General features: G+C 36.7%; 1 protein-coding gene across 7 annotated transcripts in view; it reads right to left on the bottom strand.

Moving 5' to 3' along the window:
• Positions 1-25,712, bottom strand: part of MEIS2 (Meis homeobox 2) — a 249,595-nt gene that overhangs the window by 64,406 nt on the left and 159,477 nt on the right. For all 7 annotated transcript variants that reach the window (XM_007527855.2, XM_060175159.1, XM_007527857.3 and 4 more), the window contains one exon: positions 10,813-10,889. In XM_007527855.2, coding sequence (XP_007527917.1) covers positions 10,813-10,889 — 77 coding nt within the window. The remainder of the gene's footprint in view (positions 1-10,812; positions 10,890-25,712) is intronic.

Here is a 25,712-nt window from a genome sequence, read left to right as displayed (position 1 = left end):
TATACATATACATATACATATACATATATATATATTTCTTTTTGCCTATGGAGTTAGAGGTAGATTTGAATCCAGATCCTTGGAGATTAATTGAGGTTCCTGCCCTTGCTCCTCCACTCTTTTAGTAATTACTGCTTATCTAAAGGCTTTAAGGAAGTTTGGAACTTAAGAGGCAGACATTAAACAGCTTGAACCTCAGCTTGCAGGGACTTATCTAAAAGATAAGCTGTATCTAGAGACACTGGAAATCTCACATCTCCCTCTGTTTACTCTGCTAGGGGAGGAGAGAAAGAACTTTGCACGTGTTTCAACCAGAGTGCAGAATTAATGACTCTGAATGAGGGCTGGGAGTTAACTGCAACTTTATACTGAACAATCAGTTAGCAACAATGATCCTGATTAATGCACAAAAATCACACTACACCTATTCCCAGCATTTTTTAAATTGGAAAGTTGTTTTTTAAAGATATAAATATATATATATATATATATTATTTGATAAAGACAGAGAGATGGGAGAGAGGGGAGAGAGATAGATACCTGTAGCCCTGCTTCACCACTTGTGAAGCTTACCCAGGGGCTTGAGCCTGGGTCCTCATGCACTGTATTATGTGTGCTTAATTGAGTGTGCCACAGCCTGGCAAATTGACCCCCCCCCAAGCATTTTTTGGTTATTATGATTATTATCAAACTAGGGAACAGAAAAACATGTGAAGAAAGCAAAATTAAGATAAATGAATAAATAAAACAACTAAGACCCTATGTATTTTTTATCCCAATTTTGAATAGCTCAGGCCAAAATAAATATTATACTTGTATATGCTAGGGTCAGGGCTCAATTCCTGGCACCTTACATGCCAAAGATGAATGAGCTTTGGTATCTCTATTTCCCCCTCTCTTTTATACTTTTTAAAAAAATCATACTTAAAATTTTATGTATGTGTATAGGCTAAAAGTTATATCCCTGAAATTTTTATAATAGCATAAATCAATAAAAATATATTTTAAAACCAATTTCCCTTCTTTCTAGAGAACAGAAGAAATAGCTCTTAGTGTCATGATTTGGATAGAATTTCTGCAGTAAGTACCAGGAGGTACCATCTAACTGATGCTTACTCTTCCATACTTGGAAAAATCCAATAGGACAAGAACAACAGAAACAATGACAAAGCAAGTCCTCAAACTCAAGAGGTTAATAGGACCACATTACTCATTAATTAAACCAATTCACAATTAAGTAATTTTCAGAAGGCTGCTCTCCAGTGAATAAATGCATGAATGAATGAGTGAAGTGAATGAGGATCTGGTCTAAAGACTATTCATAACGTACTTAACTCCTCTGAGAGTAAATTTTTGGAATAAATTGCAAAGACACTACACCATGGATAATGAAAGCAGTGAGAGAAAGTCTATTGCAAGAGGCACCAACATAGCATGAAAAAGGGAAAGGACTGAAAATTCAAAACTAGACTGTCATTATCAATGTTTAATTTATGAAGAAAAATTTAGAGAATAAACAACACTGTCTATATATATATCTTTTAACCTTCCTTTTAATAGCTTCTTTTAGGGGTTCTGTCTAAGCACTGCATTTGCAAGCCTATTTTCTGCATTCTAGATATCAAAGTAATCTGAAAAGTCTCATTTTAAAAACATTTATTTTAAAGTACAGATTTATCCATCTGTGGCTGGGATTAAGAACACTTCTACAGAATCAATTGTCATGATTTTGCAATATTTACAATGAATGGTCTTCCTATTTTACTACTGGTTAAGTTGGTATGATCCCCCTTTAAAATCATGTAACACAAGAGTATAGGCTTAAATTCCTCTGTTGCTTTCAGAAGCCATGGAGTTCATGCCAATGGAGATGGATAAAGGACTTACTGGAGCAAACTTGTCTCTTTTCCAAATACTGGTATAATGAAGTGCGAAAGTAGTAGAGCCTTGAGCTTAATGCAGGTCTTGTTTGTGGAGTTTATTGTCTTCTTCAAGGAAAGCCAGGGATGGATTCTAACAATCTTCAAATATTAAAAAGAGCCTGTTCTTTGGGCCAGATTTCTCTCCACATTTAGAGACTGGCGGCAGGGGGATGGTACCTTTCTGCCTGAGAAATTTTATCTTCAAAACTGAAGTTTTCATTTAAATATTTTCTTTAAGGGACATTTTTTGGAACTGTGTCAAAAAGTTGTTGCATTCCTTTTTTTGTTGTTTTGTGTTTTCTCTGCAGAACTGTACTTTACTCTAAAGGAGGGGCTTTTTTTTTTCTTCTCCCTCCCCTTATTGGCATTCCAACCCAGAAAGAAATATGCATCCTGAGATAATGCTGCCAGCTTGCTATGAAAACCATATTTCATTCTTTCTTTGCTGAGCAAAAGGGAAAAGCACAAAGGAGCTGGTATAACTGAGTGTAAAGGATTGCAGCAAACCTTCCCTTTGAGTCCCCTCACTGGCATCCCCTTCCTTTACTCCCCCCACCCAACTTATTTTGTTTACCACTTTTAAAAGGCACTTGCTGTGTCTGAGCTGCTTGCCCAAATTTCGATTGAATCTCAATTTCTGGAAAGGGTACTCTAACCTCTCTCCTAGAGAGGTGTCCAGAAATGTTGGTCTGACATGGCAGTGGAGTGGAGGCACAGCAGTCTGGGTACAATAAAGAGCTTAAGTTTTAAGTTCAGTGTGGAAATGCTACGAATCTGCTTCAGAAAGTGCAATGGGAAAATATAGTAAAAGTCCCTGTTATTTCAAATCTATCTACCATATGCCCCGGTCAACCCATTACATTTGCTGGAAATGGAGCAAAAATGAAATCCATGTAAATCAAAGGGTGATTCTTCTAGTTAAATGTTAATCATGGGCAGTTTTCCTTTCACTTTTTCCCCCTCGGTCTCCCTGTCCTCCTCCTTTTGGCAAAGCCTTTGAGAAACAACTGTGGATCCCCAAGAAATGATAAGATGGTTATGAAGCTAGAGGGACTAGAACCTGTGTGGATATGGAAAGAGACTGGGAACTCTACTGCTGACACAAACGTGGTTATTAAATAAGTACAACTGTGGTTAAGAAAGAGCTCTGGGAGGAAGCTGGGTGGTGGTTCACCCTGTATAGTGCACCTAGGATTCAAAGTCCCCCCATCACTCCTGTCTCCCATTCCCGCTTGCAGGGGGGAGCTTCATGAGTGAGGAAGCAGGGCTGCAGGTGTCTCTCCTCTCCTTCTATCAAGAAAATAAAGGAAAAATGGTCACTAAGCATGGTGGAGTTGTGCAGGTACTGAGCCCTAGTGATGATGCTGGTAGCAAAAAAGAGAAGAAAAAGGAAAGGAAGGAAGAAAGGAGAAGAGAAAGACAGGAGGAAGGGAGGAAAGAAGGAAGGAAGGAAGGGAGTGAGGGAGGAAGAAAGGAAGGCAGGAAAAAGAAAGGAAAGAAGGAACATAAGCATAAGCATAAAAACCTCCTGGGGCTAGCTGGTAGGACAACCCTTGGCATCAATGCCTCCTTCTGTGATCTCTAGCACTTTCTAGCTTCAGAAGCAATCTTCAACAAAAGCAATTCTCCTCCAGCTCCCCACACTGGAGTCGAGAAACAAGCTTTTCTGTATTCATTTCCTCAGCATTGGCAGTTTCAGCACATTAAGTGCTGACAATGAGTCCAGCACCTAGCAAATTTGACTGGAGATTCAAATAGATTTTTATTCTGAAACAGTGATGTTACTTGGAAATAATCACTACAGACGGCAGCTATGTGTTTAACAAATGGGTGTAGTGGAAATTGCTGAGCAGGGAGAGGATATTTTATCCAGCAGGGATGCTCCTTTTAGGTTTATCTCAAACCCACCTCCCTGGTTTATCACTCTCTCCTTTAATCCTTTCTCTCTTGAGATAACAGTGTCCAGCTGTCTCTGTACCTCATTACCTCATTTAGATTTTTTTGCACCACTAGCCAATTTTTCCATATGTTTACAGCAAAATGTTTTTCTCAATCTTCAGCTTTCTTTTGATGTTCTAATATTACTGCATTATTTCCTGGTGTTTGCTCTCTTTGCCATGGAATGACAACATAGACACCTTTGAAATGGCTTTTCTTTGCTGTAAAGAATTGCCACCTATTTTTATCATTTACTCAGTCTCCTGCTATTTCGACTTCAAAAGGGACTTGGAGGTTCACTGACATTGGACTTGAAATTGACCCATTGTCTCGAAACCCACCTAGAACACTATGATTACACTTCCAAGTATAAGCACCAAAGAAAAACACAGTGCACTTAAATCTATTAGGCCTGATGAGTTTCTCAGGAGAATGATCACTTTTCTTAGGCTACCACTTCATTTTGTTTTTTTCCCCTTCTTCTTATTCTGTTTTTTTTTAATGAGGCTTCAAAAGTTGTTATAATAATTACTTTACTTTTCAGTGTTTTTCGCTTTTATTTTTTAACAAATAAATTCTTTTGTCTGCATTTCACTTATTAGAAAACTCAGACACCTGGGCTTTTAATGACTCTTCCTAAAGGAAAAAAGAAGAAAGCTAGAAAGAGAAACACATTCCCAAGATAATACTTTGGCACTGGAGAGCTATATCATGCCTAGTCCTAACCAAACAAATTCATACACATTCTAGGAAAAATTGTCAGTGGGGTCAAATTGAAATAGATATCATTAAAGCTGTTGCTTTCCATGAGTAAGTTGTATGGTGTGGATGTGTGACTATGAAGAACTGTTCAACTCAGATTGTTATAAGACCATGGATGGCAAAGTAGGGTAAAGGAATGAAGATATTTAATAGCTTCAATTTGAGCTGACAAGAACATTTAATTTATCATACAGAGAAACACTCTGAACCTTCAACTGAAAGGCACTTTGAAATCTAAGTTACATGTATTTTTTGGGAGAGTGGGTGGGTGAGAAGGGGGGATGGCTTTCTACCAAGAAAGTCAGTCCATTTTACTGCTGGGTATACCTGCATTCTGTCAATATGTCATCCTGTAGATTTTTGCTCACTGCTTTGCAAATAGGCTGTAATTACTTTACAGACACAAGCTTTTAAAAGTATAGTATTTCTTCCCTTTTAAAAATTAACCTGGTAAAAGGAACTTAAAATTATTATTGCAGTCCTGACAGAGCTTAAGGAAATTTAGTTGCTAGAGTTAAGACTTGACCTTATTTCAATGCTTATTACTGGAAAAGGTATACACGTTCTTCTCAATAATTTATTCGGGCAAAAATTTTCTCATTAGAAAAAGATAACTTTTAAGAATCTTTTGTCAGTGAGTGATTGTAAGCATGGCTCCATGAGGAAGTATCAGAGCATGAATACCCAAAAGTTTCTTTCCAAATGTCTGTCACAGCTATTTGAAGCCTCTTACCTCCTAGAGTTCCCTAATCTTACTTCCCTGGCATCAAAGAACTACAAAAAAAAGTGACTTAAGAAACTACAAAAGTCTATATCTTTGTTTAATATAGAATCTGGGCTCGGTAAGTTGAAAGCTATGAAATTTCCTTTCCTTTTACATATGTCTTCTTCCCTTGAAAGAAATTTCCTTTATAGTTCATAAGCTATTTGATGACTTCTTTATTTTATTTATCTTGATTTACAAAATCATATTTACCTCACACTTTATAAATATATTATTTATTTGACAGAGATAGAGAAATCAAGAGGAAAGAGAGAAAAACAACTGCAACATTGCTTCAGAACTTGTGAAGCTCCTCCTCCCCCCAACAGGTGGGTCTGGGGCTTTAAATACAGGGCCATTGTAACCTGTGTGCACAACCAGGTGCTGCACTGCATGTGGCCCCCACCTTTTACAATGATTAATTTTTTATATTTATTTATTTTCCCTTTTTTTGCCCTTGCTGTTTTTTTATTGTTTGTTGTAGTTATTATTGTTGTTGTTATTGATGTTGAGAGAAATGGAGAGAGGAGGGGAAGACAGGGAGGGGGAGAGAAAGATAGACACCTGTAGACATGTTTCACTGCCTGTGAAGAAACCACCCTGCAGGTGGGGATCCAGGGGCTTGAACTGGGATCCTTATGCCTGTCCTTGCACTTTGCATCATGTGCGCTTAACCTGCTGCGCTACCACCTGACTCCCTACAATGATTAATTTATAACTCTTTTGGGTGTCATCAGGTTTATCACTGGAGCTCAGTGCCTGTATATACACCTCCACTACTCCTGGCACACATTTTTTAAATAAGGGGTGAGACATAGAGAATGATGGGGGGGGGATAGGAGGGAAGGAAGGAGGGAGAGGGAGGGAGAGAGAGAGGCAGAGAGAGAGAGGAAATAGTGTATATATAGTTGTGTATAGATAGATAGATAGATAGAGAGAGAGAGAGAGAGAGAGGGAGAGCGAGCACACGCACGCGCGTGAGAGAGAAAAATAGAAGAAACACCTGCAGCACTACTCCACTGCTTGTGAAGCTTCTGCCCTGTATATGGGGATGAGGGGCTTGAACCAAGGCACTTGTGTATAGTAAAGTGTATGCTCTAGCAGGTGAGTTGCCACCTAGTCTTATTTTTACTTATTTTAACAATAATGTCTTTTGGACATGCCAACACTTTACTAAGCATTTAGCAGGCAGTATTTTTTTTTTTAAGTTTTACAATTAGCTAAGGTATATAGTTGGCTGTTGTCCCCGTTTTACAGATGAAGGAATTAAGGCATAAACAGGGTAACTTGTTGACAGTCAATTATTTGACAAATGGTAGATCTTGGGTTTTAGTCTCATAGGGTCTATTTTTGGAACCTTGTATGTATTTCCCTTTGAGCTTTCATCAACTTTCAGTCAAATGACACCAAGTTTGCTGCTTTGCTGTGGAATGGCTACTCCAGTGTAGGGTATTTGTTTCTTTGCTTTTCTTCACTCCAAATGTATGCCTTTGATTACCTCACAGATGCTTTAATTCTCCACCAACAACTCAACAACTAATCATCACAGAAAGCCAGTGTTGCCCCTAGTGATTAGCTTTGGCAGTAAAGTGTACACACTAAGAATATCGCTATCATCATTTTACCAAACTTATTTATTCTTTTGATCAGGCACTGCTCAGCTCCAGCTTATGCTGGTGTCAGGGTTGAATCTGGGATGTCCAAGCCTCATGCATGAGTGTCTGTTGTTATCTCCCCAGCCCTATCTAAGGTATAAGTAGAAGAAATGGCTTAGTGCCATAAACTCCTCTTATTTCCTCAAATCATGTCTTGATTTATTTGTATTATTGTTGTTTTTTTCTTTGCATATTCTCTACTGTAAATACACTGGAAAAGTCCATTATTTCTAAAACTGGCTGCCAGATAAAACACATCTTTAATTCTCTTAATTATCTCCTAAATTTCCTTTTTGCTTATTTGTTCTGAAGTTACTGACTGATCTCAATAGGTCTGTTTTTACTGCTTATTGCTGGCGTCAAGTGCATGAAATCATGTTCTAGTGCTTATTACTATAGATGTTATTTTATAGTGAAGCGTAACTACCCTGACCTTGCTTGTCCTTTCTGTTTTTTAAGTGCTAAATTGGAAGCCATTCTGGAAAAGCAAATCTTGTATGATTTTCTTTTGATTTGCAGACATATGTCTCATAGCACACAAGCCTAAAATGTGGCCTCAGTCAGTGAAATGGGCATTACTTCCAAGTCAAAAATAACTGAAAGGAGGCTAGGTGGTAGCTCACTGGGTAAAACACACATCACCATGTTCTAGGACCAGGGTTCAAGCCCACAATCCCCATCTATGAGGTGAGGGGGGGTGCAGGAGGCTTCACAAGTCACTGCAGCAGATATTTCTCCTCTGTTATTTTCTCTATCTACCACTCTCTCTTACCCTCTAGCAAAAAGAAAAAAAAATTACCAGGAATGGTGGAGTTGTGCAGGCACCAAGTCCAAGAAATTACCCTGGTGGGGGGAAAAAAATGACAGAAAGTGGCTTGGGAGCTACACTCTGATGTCCATTGCTTTTTTTCTGTGGAGAACCCTGGGGGACTGGTGAAGACATTTAACACCCACTCTTTCCGTCTTAGTCTTTACTTTGCCCTTGAGAACAGTGATAAGAAAGTCTTTGGAACATCTTTCTTTCTTTCTTTCTTTCTTTCTTTCTTTCTTTCTTTCTTTCTTTCTTTCTCTTTCTTTCTTTCTTTCTTTCTTTCTTTCTTTTTCTTTCTTTCTTTCTTTCTTTCTTTCTTTCTTTCTTTCTTTTCTTTCTTTTTTTCTTTCTTTCTTTCTTTCTTTCTTTCTTTCTTTCTTTCTTTCTTTCTTTCTTTTTAATATTTATTTATTTCCTTTTGTTGCCCTTGAGGTTGGATAGGACAGAGAGAAATGGAGAAAGGAGGGGAAGACAGAGAAGGGGGAGAGAAAGACAGACACCTGCAGACCTGCTTCACTGCCTGTAAAGTAACTCCTTTGCAGATGGGGAGCCGGGGGCTTGAACTGGGATCCTTACACCGGTCCTTGCACTTTGTGCCACATGCGCTTAACCTGCTTTGCTACCTTCTGACTCCCTGAACAGCCTTCTTTGTTGTGAAACTGGACAGTAGAAGACTTTTCTTGAAGTAACCAGTGCTCATTTTCATATTTTATTTTGAGATGTGTAGGAATTCATTTATTATGTTAAAATTTTAAAATTTCTGATAGTGCTCCAGAGGTACCTGCTATACTGTCCTCACAAGCCACACCTTAGGGTCAAACTTATGGAACCCTATTAACTAAGGACTAAACCCAAGGAAATGTTGAAGACTTTCTAGCCTATTGTGGAAATGTACTGTAAAATTGATTGCTATACCCTAATCCTTGATAATCTGCAGAAGATGTGGCTCAGATAATAAAGAAATAAGAAACCTAAACTATCAGTGAAACTATCCTGCGTGTTCCTGGGCTCAGTAGAATTTTTTTTTGAAGAGGAACATTTCAGATTCTGGTCAGGGGTCTACTTGTAATGTTCATCTTTAGAGGATTCATGCTCTTCATTCTGCAAGCATTATGACTATGTCAGAAAGTCCAGTTCATGGGTAGTATTTCCAGAAAGAACAAGATAAAAAATAAGTGGCAAATGCTGCTGTAAAGGGACTTTGTTTCTCCACCAACACAATCACCCAAAACTTGCCTCAAATTTACCAAAACTAGGATCATAAGATGACATTAACTGCATTAAAATATAGTTCTATTTGGTTAAAAAGTCTATTGTTAGCACAAAATATTATTTATGCTATTATTCTAGCTCATTTATATATAATTTCAGGAACATAAAAGAAAAAAATATATATATATTGATATTGATATGTGTTATATGTATTTACACTGCCAGGCTCCTATCAACATTTAATCACATACACAGCACTGTCTGGAGATTAGAGTCTTTATTCCAAGTTTTTAGTTGAAAGGGTATCTTTAAATGTACATAGTTCCAATCTTTAGAAGAAAATTAAAGTGAATTCAAGTCTGTATTGTCTATCCTTCCTTTCTGCCTTTCTTTTCAGGTTAGCAGTTTATTTCTGCATTAATCACCCTGACAGAAGCAAGGCAACTCAATTTTCTGCTTCTGTAGGTAGGCACATCACTTTCTGTACAGCACAAGGCATGAAAAGGGCTGCAGCTAAGCTTTGGTTACTGGTGTAATTGAAATGCTATCCACACTATAGGGTGCATTAAAGTCAGATAACGGCAGTTCCTGTGGCCAATTTAAGTAGCTTGACTTCCCTGGGAAAAAAAAAAAATTGCCTGACAGATAAAGCAGACAAACTGGCTAATTCTCCAAGCATGTCTCTCATTGTGATCCTAGAAAAATGAGGAAAAAATGAATCACAGAACCACAAAATCAATTGACCCTCGGGTAGCTCATCAGGCAGCGAGCCTGATAAACCTAAAAGCTTTGTTAATGTCTGCCTGCCTGTATCCCTCAGATAGAGCACTTTGTAAATGAACCTGCTTTGATAAATATATTAAGGAAAGCTGTGAATAAAAGCAGAGACTTCTCATTTGTAAATACAACCTCTGCTACATGGAATTAGAATGATAAAATGGAGTTCCATGTAATTAAGTTTGTATAAGGCCTGAAATCCGTGCAAATACTTTCCCTGAATTTTGAAAGAGAACTGTCAGTTCAATTAATCTGAACATCACCCCAAGAATGTACTGAACAAAATTAAGCTGCTGATAAAACCTGGGCCAGTATTTTGATAAGTAATTCCTATATCATTTCTTGGCCACTGTGATCATTTTATTTAATCCTCTGCCCCTCCTTTTCCTCGGTTACCTCTAAGCCACATACAAAGGATGATGGTCTGTTCACTACTACAGGAGTAATCTGCCTGTCGCAAAGCAAAAAAAAAAAAAAGAAAGAAAGAAAGCAAAAAAAAAAAAAAAAAAAACCAAAAAACTACTTCCCCTGGGTTGAAAAATATTTAGGAGGGGCTTAAACATGCCTGCATTCACCTCACTACTCAAAGCTTAGACAAAAGAATCCTTTCCAGTACTGATGACTCTGTCTTAGGACTGTGGAGAACAGAGCAACTGTTTTTAACAGTGGTGATGTGACAGCTTCTGTGGTTTAAGAACTTTTAAAGTATTGGAGGTAGGAAAAAGGAGATGGAGAGGAAGAGGGAGAGGGGAGGATGAGTGAGGAGAGGAATATATCTTCCCCCAACCATTTACCTAGCTGGTGACCTTTTCTTCTCCCTACATTCTATTCTTTCATACCTCGAGGTAGAAACACAGAATCCATGCTCAATGTCATTGTTTTTAGAAATGAAAAAAAGAAAAGGAAAGAAACAGTTATTGTGAAATCTCATTTAGCCATTGGGAGAAAGACATTGATTTTTGGGTCACTCACCAGTTGTTAACTTGGAGAATTGTAAGTCCTGTGTCTTGCGCTAACTGTTTCTTCTGCTCTTCAGAAGGGTACGGATGCTAATGAAAAAACAAATGTTTTAAAAGATGTATCAGAAGTTAAGAAAGTCACTTCCTCCTAAGAATGAAACTACTATTTGTGATATTTTTATCGTCTATGGTTTGATTTTCCTAGGCACAGATCTTATTTTATTTTATTCTGTTTATCAAGAGTGGAGAAACATGGGCAGATAAAAGAATTCAGAAATCTGTATTAGCAGCACTCACCCACACCACCCCAACTATCCCTGCCCTATTTTAGAGGTTCCAACAATAAAATATGTGGCATTTCAATCATTAAATTTCATTAAGCAGTCAAGGATATAAACTATTTCTCTGATGGCATCAGAACTTTGGTGATGTACTATGATTTCAGTTAGTCTAAGGCAACTAATTCCAGGGCTATTGTTCTGTGGCTTCCTAGAAAGCTCAATGCAAAGCCCTTATTCTCTGATATGTTTGTGAGATGGCTCAATCTAAATATTGCATTCTAGTTGACCAGAGGTTATTGACAGTAAAAGTTTGGAAAGTAAGGTCATATATAACCACAACTATTCTTGGAAGCCATGACAACCAATCCAATCACAAACAGCAGACTGATAGAATATTTTTGTTGACTCCCGTAAGGACTGGGGAAAATTCATTTTTTTTTTCCTGGTTACTACCCTGGGTTAACAGGGTCACACACAGTGACCCATATCTAAAGAAGTCAATTATGTCCAATGCTTCATATAGAATTTTTACATTTCCCCTCACAATGGCACAGAAAGAGAAGAAAGCCAGAGGTTTGGGGTTTTGTTTTGTTTTCCATTCTTCCTTTTCTGCCACAATTAACCAACAGTTCTAGGCATCATTAAATCACCTTCCTCTTGCTCATTCTGGATTCAAGGACTGTTGCTTTAGAATTGTATATTTACTTTGGCAAACACAGTAGGATCCCATGTATACTTACAAAACATGACTGTGAAATAGGTCCCTACTCTAAATTCACCTGTTCTTTTAAATACAAAAGTAAAGTTTTATCCAGCATGTCAGAGTTGTTTATAAATTAGAAAAGTCTCTAATAATAAATATTTCCCATCAACATTATTAAAGGGTGACATTAGGGACAACAAAGCATTCCATTCAGAGCATTCTAGTCACTGCTGTGATTGTGAGAGTGACTGTTTTTCAGTCATCTAAGATGTTTTTCTCCAGGTATTTCATCTTCGGTAAAAGGCTGCATTATCCAAAATATGCACAATTACTTATTAGCAAACCCAAACACCATTAGGTTAAATAAAATCCCTTGATATAGTAAAAGGGTTAACTAGATTTGTATTAATATAGAAGTCAGGCTTTTAATATTCTGCAAATGTTAACAAAGAAAGATGATAATGTTGAGTTAATATGGGTTAAGCATAAAATGAAAATAAATTTTTCTGATTGCGAGGTGTTGACACTTTTTTGGCTAGGGCCTCCAGCCTGTTCCTGAAAGCTGTGTAATTACAGAAGGCTTTTCCCCTCCTTCCCCCTCCTGCTTCGAGCCTACCCACATTAGTAATGACCCCTTCACTGCTTCAAAAACCACTAATGGTCTTCAGCACGGGCAAGAAAAATGAACAGGATAAATTGGAATCCACAGTCAGTAATTTGCATCCTATGAGGCTGCTTTGGCCACTCACATTCATTTCTGGCCATCAATCGCTGCCTGTCAGGTGCTGCTCCCTGCCACCATGACAAATACTCCTCCTAATACTCAGATTCGTCCAAACAATGTAATTGTCCTCTATTCTCCTTTTGGTAATAGAGATAATGAATGACTGCACAAACAAGAAGGACTGCTCATCACAGACACTGGGGTGGCTTCAACTGGAAAAGGCCTTGGTACAAATTCTAATTGACTGAAAACACTGGTTTGGAGCAAGGGGAAGGGGGGCACAAAAAAAATCATCAAATTCTTACTTGTCATGGCATTTTCCAGACAAATTCCAAAGAACAGCACTTTAAAAAAATTTTTTTTTGTCCAATATTGAAAGTTGAGGTACGTGGGTTGTCTATTTGTCTGATGGGAATAAATTCTATAAATAATAAACATGTCTATGACAATCAGGACTCTTTAAGATTGTACGTCCAACTGCATTGGTAAGTTTGACCAGAGAACTGTTTCCCTACAAAAGGGTTTTTTTCTCATGTGTCTTGTCTGTTGTGACATATATGTGCAAGACACTTCTGACAAAATGCAGAACGGTGCATGTATATGCATCTCTACATGTGTACATGCACACATGTAAAAAATAGAGGAAGAGATTAACAGATTAACACACATTCACAAAGAAAAAAGCTTAAGATGAAATAAAGGTTTAAGATATTAAAAAAAAAGTCTAAGAATATAAATGGAATTCAGAAGCAAGCCAGTCCCTTTAAAAATTATTGTGAGCTCTGACTGAATGACAGGAATTCTCACCAGGGTTTCATTAGAAATTTAGTCAAAAGACCACAAAATCACCCAAACAGTACATTTTATCTTGAGAATCCCCGAGCTGTACTTTCTTATGGGTGTAGTTGTAAATTCCATCCATGATTATTAAAAAAAAAATTGGGACTTTACCAAAATTCACCTTGCACAGATGGCTTTTTTTAATTAATAGGGAAGACCATAATAACTTAAACTTATTTAAATAACGTTCTGTGGTTTTTGAACATTCTTGATTCCATGCCCCTCTTATACATGGAGTGGACTGTTTATCTGAAAGTGTTCTGGCAAACAGCCACTATATTTCTAAAATTAAAAGAGAAATGGAAAACAATCAGCTTTCAGAGGAATTGGAACCATGGCAATGTGTTTTGGATTAATTTACAAATAGATGTATATATTTAAGGCCAAACTGTGGAACTAGAGAAATTCTCCTACATGGTCTAGCATATGCATTCTTCTACTTTATTAGAACAGACATCATATTGAAATAATAAACATGGGAAGCCTTCACTTCTTCTTTGATGTATATTACTAAATGTCTGACTGGCTCAAATTTAAAATAAACTTTGGTATGTTTGCACTTGAAAACTGGAAGTAGACCACAAGCAATAATTTGTTGTCAGATTCCATATTCTTGGACTAAAGCTATAGTTTAGTCTGTTCACTGTTGGGGGTCAACCCAAGCTGGACCAGTGGCCCAGAGGTGGTTCAACTTACTCATAAGAACATGTACAGTAACATAATAGCAATGATGATGATTCCCTTCATCAAGAAAGAAACAGCATAGGTCAAAGTTTTTCATATCCTGAAATAAGTATAAAGACACTATTGAATAAAAGAAGTAAATCATCAAGGTTTCTTTATTTTGAATATAACTAACAACTCATGAGACAGGAAAACATGAATGGCTCATCCATAGAGGTTAATAGGAAATATCTTTTCATTGATTCTTTTAAAAGACTCATTTGAAAGTAAGATATGATCTTTAGTGGCCTGGAAGATAGCTTGCTTAGTAGAGAACAATGCTGATTTGTACAAGAAGCCCTCAGTTGGAGCCCAGTACCACATATAAGCACCACAGTGGCAACCAGGGAGCTCCATGGATGGTGGAGCAGTGCCATGGTGTTTTTCCTTCTCTTTCAGAAAAAGTAAAGACTGAAAAACTGGGCTTAGGAGGTTGCTCAGTGGTATTGTGCATGCATAAGGAAGGCCCTGGGTTTGTTCCCCTGCACTTTATAAAGAAAAAAGGATATTGGGACAGGGAGGTGGAACATCTTGTAGAGTGCACATGCATGAAGACCTCATCCTAGTCAAGCTGCCTCATCTAAAACATGGTGATAATGGGTCCAGTGGTGGAGAACCTGGTAGAGGGTGTACATTACCATGAACAAGGATCTGAGTTCAAGTCTCTGGTCCCCATGTGTAGGGGGGAAGCTTCATGAGTGGTGCAGCAGTGCTGGAGGTATCTCTGTTTCTCTGTCCTTCCCTCTCCCTTCCCCCATTTCTATTTCTGTCTCTATCATAAGGAAAAGGGGAAAAAAAAGACCACCAGAAACAATGGAAATATTGTGCAGGCACTAAGCCCCAGATTATTCTGATAGCAAAAACAAAAAAGATAATAGTTTTATTCAAGATAAATAATTCACTCTCTCCTCACACTCTCCAATTTAGGGTTAACCTGGTTTATCAAGTATTTGAAAATAGATCTACAATGTATTTAGAATATATCAATAGATGAGTCGGGCGGTAGCACAGCGGGTTAAGCCCACGTGGCGCGAAGCACACGACCGGTTTAAGGCTCCCGGTTAGAGCCCCCGGCTCCCCACCTGCAGGGAAGCCCCTTCACAAACGGTGAAGCAGGTCTGCAGGTGTCTACCTTTCTCTCTTTCTCTCTGTCTTCCCCTCCTCTCTCCATTTCTCTCTGTCCTATCCAACAACAACAACAAGAATAACTACAACAATAAACCAACAAGGGCAACAAAAGGGAATAAATAAATAAATAAATATTTAAAAAAGAATATATCAATAGGCCAGTTTTTGGATGAAAACAGTTAATTAATATATATTGTAATAGCCTATCTCCAAAGATATTTAAAATGGAACCAACTTATCATGAACTACAGTTTGCATTAAAAAAGCATGCTTATGATTTAATAATATTGCAAGTGATAATTCTAATCATTTTCTGAATTATATGGACAAACTAAATTACAAAGGTTACATTTAGGCTTAAAAATTAGAGATAGCTACCAATTCCTACCAACTGGACAACTAATAAAAAGCTTGCTCCTATTTACTGGTAGTGAAAAGAGTAATTTGTAGAATAATATGTGTTATTAAGTTTTGCAAAATAATTAAATGAAAAAAAAAATTAAATGAATAAGATTGTGGTCTGGGAGGTGGCGCAGTGGCTAAGGCACTAGACTCTCAGGCATGAGGTTCTGAGTTCAATCCCTGGCAGCACATGTACCAGAGTGATGTTTGGTTCTTTCTCTCTCTCCTATCTTTCTCATTAATTAGTAAGTAAAATATTTTAAAAAAATATTTAAATAAATAAGATCAAGCATACAATTTTCTATGATTGAAGTGAAGGGAAACATCAGGAAAATACACACTGAAAAATGATTTATGGTGTGCAGTATGTATGGAGTACAGCTTTTCCTTTTTGCTTGTGTTATCCAATATTGTCTTTGTGCTGCTTTTTAAAAAATTTTTTTATTTCCTTTTTGTTGCCCTTGTTGTTTCCATTGTTGTAGTAGTTATTATTGTTGTTGATGTCATCGTTGTTGGATAGGACAGAGAGAAATGGAGAGGAGGGGAAGACAGAGAGGAGGAGAGAAAGACAGATACCTGTAGACCCGCTTCACCGCCTGTGAAGCGACTCCCCTGTATGTGGATAGCTGTATGTGGGTAGCTGAAGGCTCGAACCAGGATCCTTAGGCTGGTCCCTGCTCATTGCGCCACTTGCGCTTAACCCTCTGCGCTACCGCCCGACTCCCATGTGCTGCTTTTTTGTGTAAGGCTTTTGGAAAAAGAAAGGTAGACAACTGCAGACTTGGTTCACCGATGTGAAGTGACTCCCTGGCAGGTGGGGAGCGGGGGGCTCGAACCAGGATCCTTACACCTGCCCTTGAGCTTTGTGCCACCTGCGGTTAATCCGCTGCACTACCACCCAACACCCAGGCTTTCACAGATTTTTGGGGGGGAGAGAAGGGAGATCATTTGTTTGCTCTTGTTTCATCCACTTTATTATGGAGGGGGCTTAACAGTTTATAATACAGGTTTTGACACATAGGTACAGCCTCTCATCTCCCCATAATAGGGATCTGCAAGACATTCTTTTCACTAGGTTATGTCCCTTTCTAATATCAGATACTAGGAGCCCAGAGTCTCTCTATCCCTTTCTCGCTCTCTCCAGAGTTCTTGCTTTGGTACAAAAGTATTTCTAGGATCTGTCCTGCCTCTCAGTTATTTTTCTACCCCATGAATTTGACTCATTTATTGGTCTGTAAAGTTTATAAAATGAGCTTCTTGAAGACAGTGGACAATTTCAAATTGCATTAGTGGTTACAGAATAAAACATTTAAGACAAATGATCAAGTAACTCCTCATGGAGGATCTTAATTTGTATGAATACTTGGAAATTGATCATTATGGTTACCACTTCCTTTTCCTCACTATACTCCAAGAATAGATAAACTAGATAAACTGCTATTTCATAGAGTTTATCCAGGTGACCTTGCTACTAACACATGATGTTCCCAGAGCAATTTCCATCACATGGGAAATGATAGCGCCTTGGGTGAATATTACTTATTTATCTAGGGTCATACCTATTGATATGGGCTACAAGTAGGAGTGATGACAACCCTGAATAAATATATGCACCTTCCTGAAATGTCAAATTCATTCTGAGCTCATTAATTTAACACCTGTTCCTCATGTAAACAAAGATCCCCGTGCTGTAATAAAAAGGTAGACTGTGAATGAAATTTGAAGATAAAAGGAGAAGCATTCATATTTTCAACCAATCACATTCTCAGAAGTATTCTCCTTTCCATTAAATTCTTATTTATTTAGACTGTCCCTTATTGTCAAATCTAATTTGATATTATGTCTCTACTAATCTAACTTTCCGAAAGTGAAGCCTTATATCTTTTTTTTTCCTTTTAGCTTCAATAGTACCCCTCCCTCCAATCTGTCTCAAGTGTCTCTAAGTAGATGTAGAAATAATTTTTTTAAAATTTAGGGCTTGAGAGACAGCATAATGGTTTGTCAAAAAGATTTTTATGCCTGATGACTGATGTCCCAGGTTCAATACCCAGCACCACCATAAACCAGAGCTGTGGTCTAGTCACAAAAAAAAAAAAGTAAAAAAAGTAAAAAATTAGACATAAGCTCTAATTTCTAAGTAGTTTTGTTACTTTGAACAATAGGGTGCCTAGGACTCAGTCTTCATAATAATAAAATTAAGAGTTTAATAATGCCATTATACAATATAAAATATCTGTAGAGATTGTAATAATGAAGTTTGTGGTGGCTAACACTCAATCTTAACCAACAGTGACACGCTCATGGACACACACACACACCTTGCAAGTTATCTGAATTTCTAATGTTTACCTCAGGATACACCAAAAACTCTTGAATCTTCCTGTCAAGTTAACTTCCTGCTCCTAACTAAAGCACTTATACATGCAACCTTAGATATCTTTTTTGTGGAACTATTTGTAAATGTCTGTAATTTCTGGGTACTTTATTCTGTTCTCTAGCTCTTGGGATTAGAACCACAAAATATTAGCATCAAAAAGTCTTTAGATGAAACCTTGGCTTGGTATCTACTTTATTCAGATGACAAAACCATGACTCAATAAAAGCTTACATAGCAGACAATGGATCACAGATATAAGCAATGATGAGAGCTGGACTAACTCTTGGCATTCCTAAAATTTAGTGGAAGGTTGTCCCACTGAAACATCAAAGTTTGTCACCAAAGTATGATGTCATTTTTCTTTTGGAAGCACTTCCCAAATTTACTTTAGGATCCACACTTGACCATCAACATTGCTAATCTAAGATAGGTTACCAGGAATAAGTTAGGCCGTTAGTCTTGGATAGTCCATTTGTACTGGGTTTACTGAGTTAGTAGAATGTATCATTAGAGAAGCTGTGATGCTGATAGCTATTTTTGCCACCAAATAGAGAGTATCTAATTGAGAATGAAGTCCATGCAGACAAGTGCAGAGCCAAGAGAATATATTCTTCCATCTTTTTTTTTGTCCAGCTTTATATATAGCTCCTTTTTACCTTCTGGTTACTTGAACCAAAATAACAGTTTTGGTTAATACACTTGCATGGTTTAAACTGGCTGGAGTTGTCTTAATTAACCCTCTTTCCATCAAAAATCATTTATTGTATTAAAAATAAGAGAAATGGGTAGGGAGCTAGCATAATGTTCATACAGAAAGATTTTGAGAGATAAGGAGACAGTATCATGGTTAAATAAAAGAGACTTTGATGTCTGACAGTCTGAGATTCCAGGTTTAATTTCCCAGCAACACCATCAGCCAGAGCTGAGCAGTGCTCCCTTCTCTCACTTATTAAAAAAACAAATAAATAAACAAAATTCATTTTGGGGGCCAGGTGGTGGTGCATCTAGTTAAGAGCAAATGTTACCAAATGCAAGGACCAAGATTCGAATCCCTGCTACCCAACTACAGAGGGGATGCTTCACGAATAGTGAAGCAGGTCTGCAGGTATCTACCTTTCTTTCACCCTTCCTATTTCCCCATCCTCTCTCAGTTTCTATCTATCTAATAAAAATTAGAAAGGAAAAAAATAGCCACCGGGAGTGGTGGATAAGTAGTGTGGACACCGGCACCAAGCCACAGTGATAACACTAGTGCGATAAAATTAATTAATCAATTAAACAATTTTTGATGTCTGAGACTTCGAGGTCTTAGCTTCAATCCCTGGCACTACCATAAATCAGAACTGAGCAGTGCTTTGGTAGAGTAAAAAAATAAATAAATAAGAATATAGGAAAGAGAAGGATATGGAAGAAGAGGAAAATGAACAAAGGAAGAAGAGCAAAGAAATGAGTTATTTTGTGTTAGTCTACATCCATTAATGGACCACACACATAATAAGAAAGCTTGAGGATTTAAATATTTTTAAGGTTTATAAAAATTATGAATTAAAAAGTCACATAACTTGGAAGATATAGGTTTAAGTAAATGAAAGTCAAGCCTCTAAAATGAAATATAAATTAAACTGAAAGTTCTATATCAAAGTTAGAAATTTTTGCATTTCTTAAAAATGACCATAAGGTGAATTAAGTTTTATTCCTTAGGATAAAACACCTTCTAGAAACCAGAGACTGTGATAATGCAAAATGACATAAAAACTCTTAAAATCACCTAGCTTATTTAATATTATATTTGACTTCAGTAAAATTCCTACATACTGAAGGATAGTACATTTTAAATATTGTGATATCACTACTTCCCATTCCCATGATTTTGTCATGTCCATAAATATTAGTCCAAATATTGGCTCATGTGGAAATTCTTAACCAAATGGAGTCAGTCTCTGCCCACCACCACCCCCCTTCCAAAATCATGGAGCTTTCTTTCCTACTCTCTGGTGTCTAATCCTTGTGTTTTCTTTCTTTCTTACATTGCCTTTTATGTATATATGTGTACTTACTGGAGTGAAAATAATTTAATAAGAAAATTCAAGGTTTATTTTTACCTAGAACTCCCCATAGTACTTAACATGATGTTTCTTACTTAAAAATCACTCTACACAGTTATTAATGGATATATTATTTCCTGAAATTTTCATTGTTTTCTATTAGAGAGAACTGATGGTGTGCATCTATACTACATAAATACCTAGATAAAAACAGGAGGAGTCAGCCTTTCAACTATTTTACCCATACAATGTGTGGATATTGGAAAAAAATTACTGAATTTTTCACTTTTTATCCAGATGTTTAGTGTCATGGAAACCTAGATTGAGATTCAAATTAAATTTTTTAACACCAGATATATATTTGGGAGAAAGAAAATGTGACTATTTCAGGATTTCAGGAGAACACCGTCTATCTGAGCTTGCACAGAAATAAATAAGTTGAATTATAGTAATACCATCTTTTAAAATTCAGAGGAGGTCTCCAAATTCTTAACAATAGCTTGATCCTATGAGATAAACAAGTTTGATTGATACTTAGAGCCACAGTAAGAAGGTCTCATTAAAAGAGTGGAAAGAAAAACATGCTCTCTTCTGCAGATAAGCTAAAAGAATACTGAATGAGCCTGATGGATTACCACAGGGAGATTTTTAAGAATAGTTATTAAATTTATTATTATCAAGATATAGATAAAATAAAAACGTGGAGAAGGAGCTTTGTATGATGCCACAGTTAATGAGTGAAAGGAATAGGAGAAGTGTCTTAGAACTAAGGAAAAACACTTATTTTCATCTGCCAGGAGAAATATTGCACAAACGCATTCTGATGACACAGAGTGAGTTTTTATGGGTAGAAATGATGAAATTAAGTGGTGGTCAGATACTATCAACACTCATACAGCTTCTACTGTTCCCCAAATGCATAAAGAACTATATTAGAAAAACATATTAGATTAGAAAGCATTTTTCAAAGAAGATACAGAATTTTAAGCATAGTGAATACATCTCTTTTCCTATTGACTGAGATTCAGAAGCTGAACAATCTTCTTTTGAAAATAACAGAAATATATTCCTAAGGCGAATGCAGGATAATTTTTATTTAACATTTGTTAGGACGCTCCCATGAGCTGCTTGGCCATGCGTGCTGTGCTGCCTACATGGCTAATGGGTAATCTCACCAAATGAGCCAAAGGCCACAAATAAGGCCTTGACTCATTTAATAATCATTTCACATTTCCACACCATGACCAAATTAATATTTTATGGGGCCACTCAGTTCTATATCCAGGCCACTTTTCCAAAAAATTGAATTTTTGTGCTTATTTATTTTATGGATCATTTGTTGAAAATGGATTTCAAAACAGGTTTTTGGATATTTAGATTTTTCAGTGAACTGTAAAAGCAAAACTGCATAGACTCAGATTTTTAGAACTAGGAAGAACATTAGAGTTCATCTACAAAACTAAGGCCAGCTGAGGGAAGACGTGACTAGCTCTAACTTAAATGAACTGCCCATTTTAAAGACACTCCTGATTTCCCCAGTAAGAAGAAATTTCATAATTATAGAACTTCAGAGAACATTTACCTGGGAACAGCTTATTTCTACCCAGGAATATGGGACACAGATAGCCAGATTTCATCCTTTAAGTCACTTATCATCCATATCCAATATATTACGACCTCACTCGCTATTTCCCCATTTGTCACAAATGTTTTCTGTTTTGTCTATCTCTCCTATTAGACTCTATGCTCATTGAGAACAGACGGGCTATTTTAATTCCAGAATTTAGTTCAGGCCTGGCATGTGAAAAGGATCAATAAAAAAGGATCACCCAAATTTGAGAATGTTAACAATCGCATCCCCCCCCAAAAAAAAACCCCAACACTTTAAAAGGAGAGGAAGGGAACTTGGCAACATGCCAGTTAGCTATCAAATGAGAAGGAATATTTCAGGGAAAAGACACTCAAACAGTAGATATTACCAACCTCTTGCCCATATTAAACAAGAAATAATGAAAAGATGACTCAGAGTGAGAGCAAAATGCTGCATGTGTAGGGAACTGGGTAGAAACTGAAAAATTCAAGTGGGGACAATAAGAAACTGTGAAAAAGAAATCAGTGGGATTTTTCATTAACATTTTCATTAACCAAGGGATGTGGCAAGGTGTGGTGCGCCTGGTTTAGTGCACATGTCACAGTGCACAGGACCCAGGTTTAAGCCCCCAGTCCCCATCTGCAGGGGGAAAGCTTCATAAGTGGTGAAGGTATCTTTTTTTCTCTCTCTCCATCTCTCTTTCCCCTCCTCTCAATTTCTGACTGTTTCTAACCAATTAATAAATATAATAATTTTTTAAAAAGGCCAAGGGTGTGAAAGAACTGAAGGATGTGACAGAGAGTTATATAATGTCTAGATGATGGAGATACTTATATCTAATATTAGGACAGCAATCCTACTTATCAAGTCCAGATAGAATGCCATATGAGAATGAGTTAGAAGGAAATGAGGATTTGTGAGTAGTATTTATCATGCTATTTCTCCAATAACCTGAAGGAAAAAAAAAAAGGCCTCAATAAAAAATTTCGGGGGCCAGGTGGTGGTGCAACTGGTTAAGCACACACATTACTGTGCAAAAGGACCGAGGTTCAAGCCCCTGGTCCCCACCTGCAGAGGGAAAGCTTTACAAGTGGTGAAGCAGGGCTGCAGATGTCTTTCTGTCTCTTTCCTCTTCAATTTCTCTCTGTCTCTATCCAATAATAAAAATGAAAAAGTATTTTTAAATGTGGGCTAAATATTAACAACTCATTAAACAAGTTTGCATATTTAGGCCTGCTTTCTTTGCATGAACTATGCTATAAACAATTCAGTAATTTGTCTTAAGAATGCACCGAAAATTCAATCTGACAAGAGAAAACGAACATGGATTTAAAGAGGAAGGAGTTGTTTAAAGAAACCAGGGGTTATTATCTTCTTCTTCTTCTTCCTCTTCCTCTTCTTCTTCTTCTTCTTCTTCTTCTTCTTCTTCTTCTTCTCCTTCTCCTTCTCCTTCTCCTTCTCCTTCTCCTTCTCCTTCTCCTTCTCCTTCTCCTTCTCCTTCTCCTTCTCCTTCTTCTTCTTCTTCTTCTTCTTCTTCTTCTTCTTCTTCTTCTTCTTCTTCTTCTTCTTCTCTTCAAGGTTATTATCTCTAGAGTAAGCAGTGGAAATGTTGAGGATATTATCTTCTTTGCTCATCTCAGAGCACAGGATAAGAGAATGGGGTTAACGATAAGTTTAAAAAGTCATAAAAACAAGAAGGAAGAAGCTTTAAATTAATGGCTTCTTGTGATGGGCAGCTGTGGTTAAAAAGAGAACCATAATGGTGACTATTGCACCATAATATGGAGAGTGTTTCAATCATTTAAATCAAGCTGGCTATGATGAAACAGAAGTTCTCACTCAAGTTAATGCTTTCATTTTAAAGAATTAGTCCAGAGAATTCAAGAACTGATTTCCTCTTCTTACACATATAGAGGTAGAGCTTCTTTCTGATATAAATGAGCATATGACATACAACTATATATATAATATACATAGTATAAATACATATATTTATGCTTACAAATAGACATTTTATAGTTATACAAAAGGAGGAGCTAAAAACTTGTCTTCTTCCTGATTAATAATAGCCCAACATTCTTAAAATATTTTGGCACTTACCTGATTTTTTTTTATATATGGAAAAAAGATCATTATTAGTCTGTCCACAAAACACAAAGAGTATCTGTCCACAAAACACAAAGATATCACCCAGCATTTACCGTGTTATGGGCTGTACTAATAAATAAAGCAGCCAGTTAATACCATAATAAGAAGATTTTTAACTGGTTCATCACAAAAGGTCAGTTAGCAGTATTTATTTTGGAATTCCCCACAGTTTTAAGTTTTATCTTATCAATTTCTTCTTCCTTCCTTTTTTTTTTTTTTGAGCAGCCTGTTCAGTGAAAGTTAAGATGGAGACAGAAAAAGGTCCTGCCACTACACTTATCTTTGTGCATATATAGGTCCCATTACTATTTTCCCTAAGGTTCCAAACACAAAGAGCTTAAATTTAGACAATTTCCAAGCAATTGAAAGAAAAATTGTGAGTTTCCAATTTGAAGCTAGAACAAGTCAACTCAGCAATATGTAAAACTCCTTTAAAATGTCTTTTCAATACATCTGTGAATATTATTCTTTATTCATGGTAATTAAGTATCAAAGACCATCAGCCAACCAGTACATATCACAACCAAAAATAAAAAGCTGTATAAGCACATTAAAATAGATGTATTAGAACATGTCCTTATGACTTGATATTCATTAACTAAATATATACTCATCCATGGAAAAATTATTAATAATAAGTAATCAATTGACTTTGGTAATATATAACCTTCATCACCATAATTAAATGCTATGCTGAACAAATCTAACTAAAATAGAAATGTATGGAAAAAACTGTTTTTTATAGAAAAGTAATAGAAATATGTCATAATGTGTGCTAATTACTCGTTTAAACATTAGTGTGTGGCTATATTCCAGAGAGAGAGAGAAGAAAGAAGCACCTTATCAAAATGAGCTATTTCACCAACCCTGTGGGTAAATTATTCTTAAATTGAACAGCAAATCAGAAAATTATTAAGAAATATTAAGAAAAGACTTTTCCCTTAAATTAAGTAGCCAAGGGGATCTCAGAAGAAGCCTTCTAAATACTTCTCTACACATCTACTTATGAACCAGAATAACAGAAAGCAGAATAATAAGGGACACAAATACTATGAATCTGCAAAATCACTGCACTAGACAAGCTTTTTCAATTTATTAATTGATGAGATTTTATTTTCTGGACTAACTCTTACTATTTTTAAAATATTTAAAACATTTTTTATTATCTTTATTTATTGGATAGAGACAGCCAGAAATTGAGAGGGGACGGTGTGATAAAGAGGGAGAGAAATAGAGAGATACCTGCAGCCCTGCTTCACCACTTGTGAAGCTGTACCATTGCAGGTGGGGACCAGGGGCTCAAACCTAAGTCCTTGTAACTGTAATATGTGTGCTCAACCAGGTGCACCTAACCCTAACTAACAACAACCTAGCCCTAACTAAATCTTATTTATCTAGACTTATATATTAGAAAGTCTACATTCTAGAAACAGACATTTCTATTTTTGCATGAAATTTTGTTTGTTTGATGTCAGAGCTTTGCAGTTGTGTGATTCCACCACTCCTGGTGGACACTTTTCTTTCTTCTTTTACAGATAGAGGGTATGAGGAAGAGAGAAAAGGAAAGATATCACAGCATTGCTCTAGCACATGAAAAACTTTCCCTTTGCATGATGCTTTTTTTTTTTTTCCTTTGGGTGGCAGGGAGTTTGAACTTGGATCACTGAGCATGGTAAAGTGTGTACTCTGCTGGGAGAGTTATCTTATCCTACAAAGAAGTTTCTAATCTTCCAAGGAAGTAAGAAGCCCTAAAAACAAAATGTTTTTCTCCACCAAAAAGTGAACTGTCAATGGAAAAATCCTTAATGTAGCTGAATTTAACTGGCATTAATCAGTATAGTCCACATATGTTCTCTTAACTGAGTATCCATTCTTTTTGTGGGTGCCTGTTAAATATAGTTTGGTTACCACCCATAACTTTTCTACATACTGGGTAGAGCTTTCAAAGATT

Source organism: Erinaceus europaeus, chromosome 16 (genome assembly GCF_950295315.1).
Source record: "Erinaceus europaeus chromosome 16, mEriEur2.1, whole genome shotgun sequence".
In the NCBI taxonomy this organism is placed as follows: Eukaryota; Metazoa; Chordata; class Mammalia; order Eulipotyphla; family Erinaceidae; genus Erinaceus; species Erinaceus europaeus.
The sequence above is the reverse complement of the archived record's forward strand: the minus strand, read 5'-3'. Positions and strand labels throughout refer to the sequence as shown.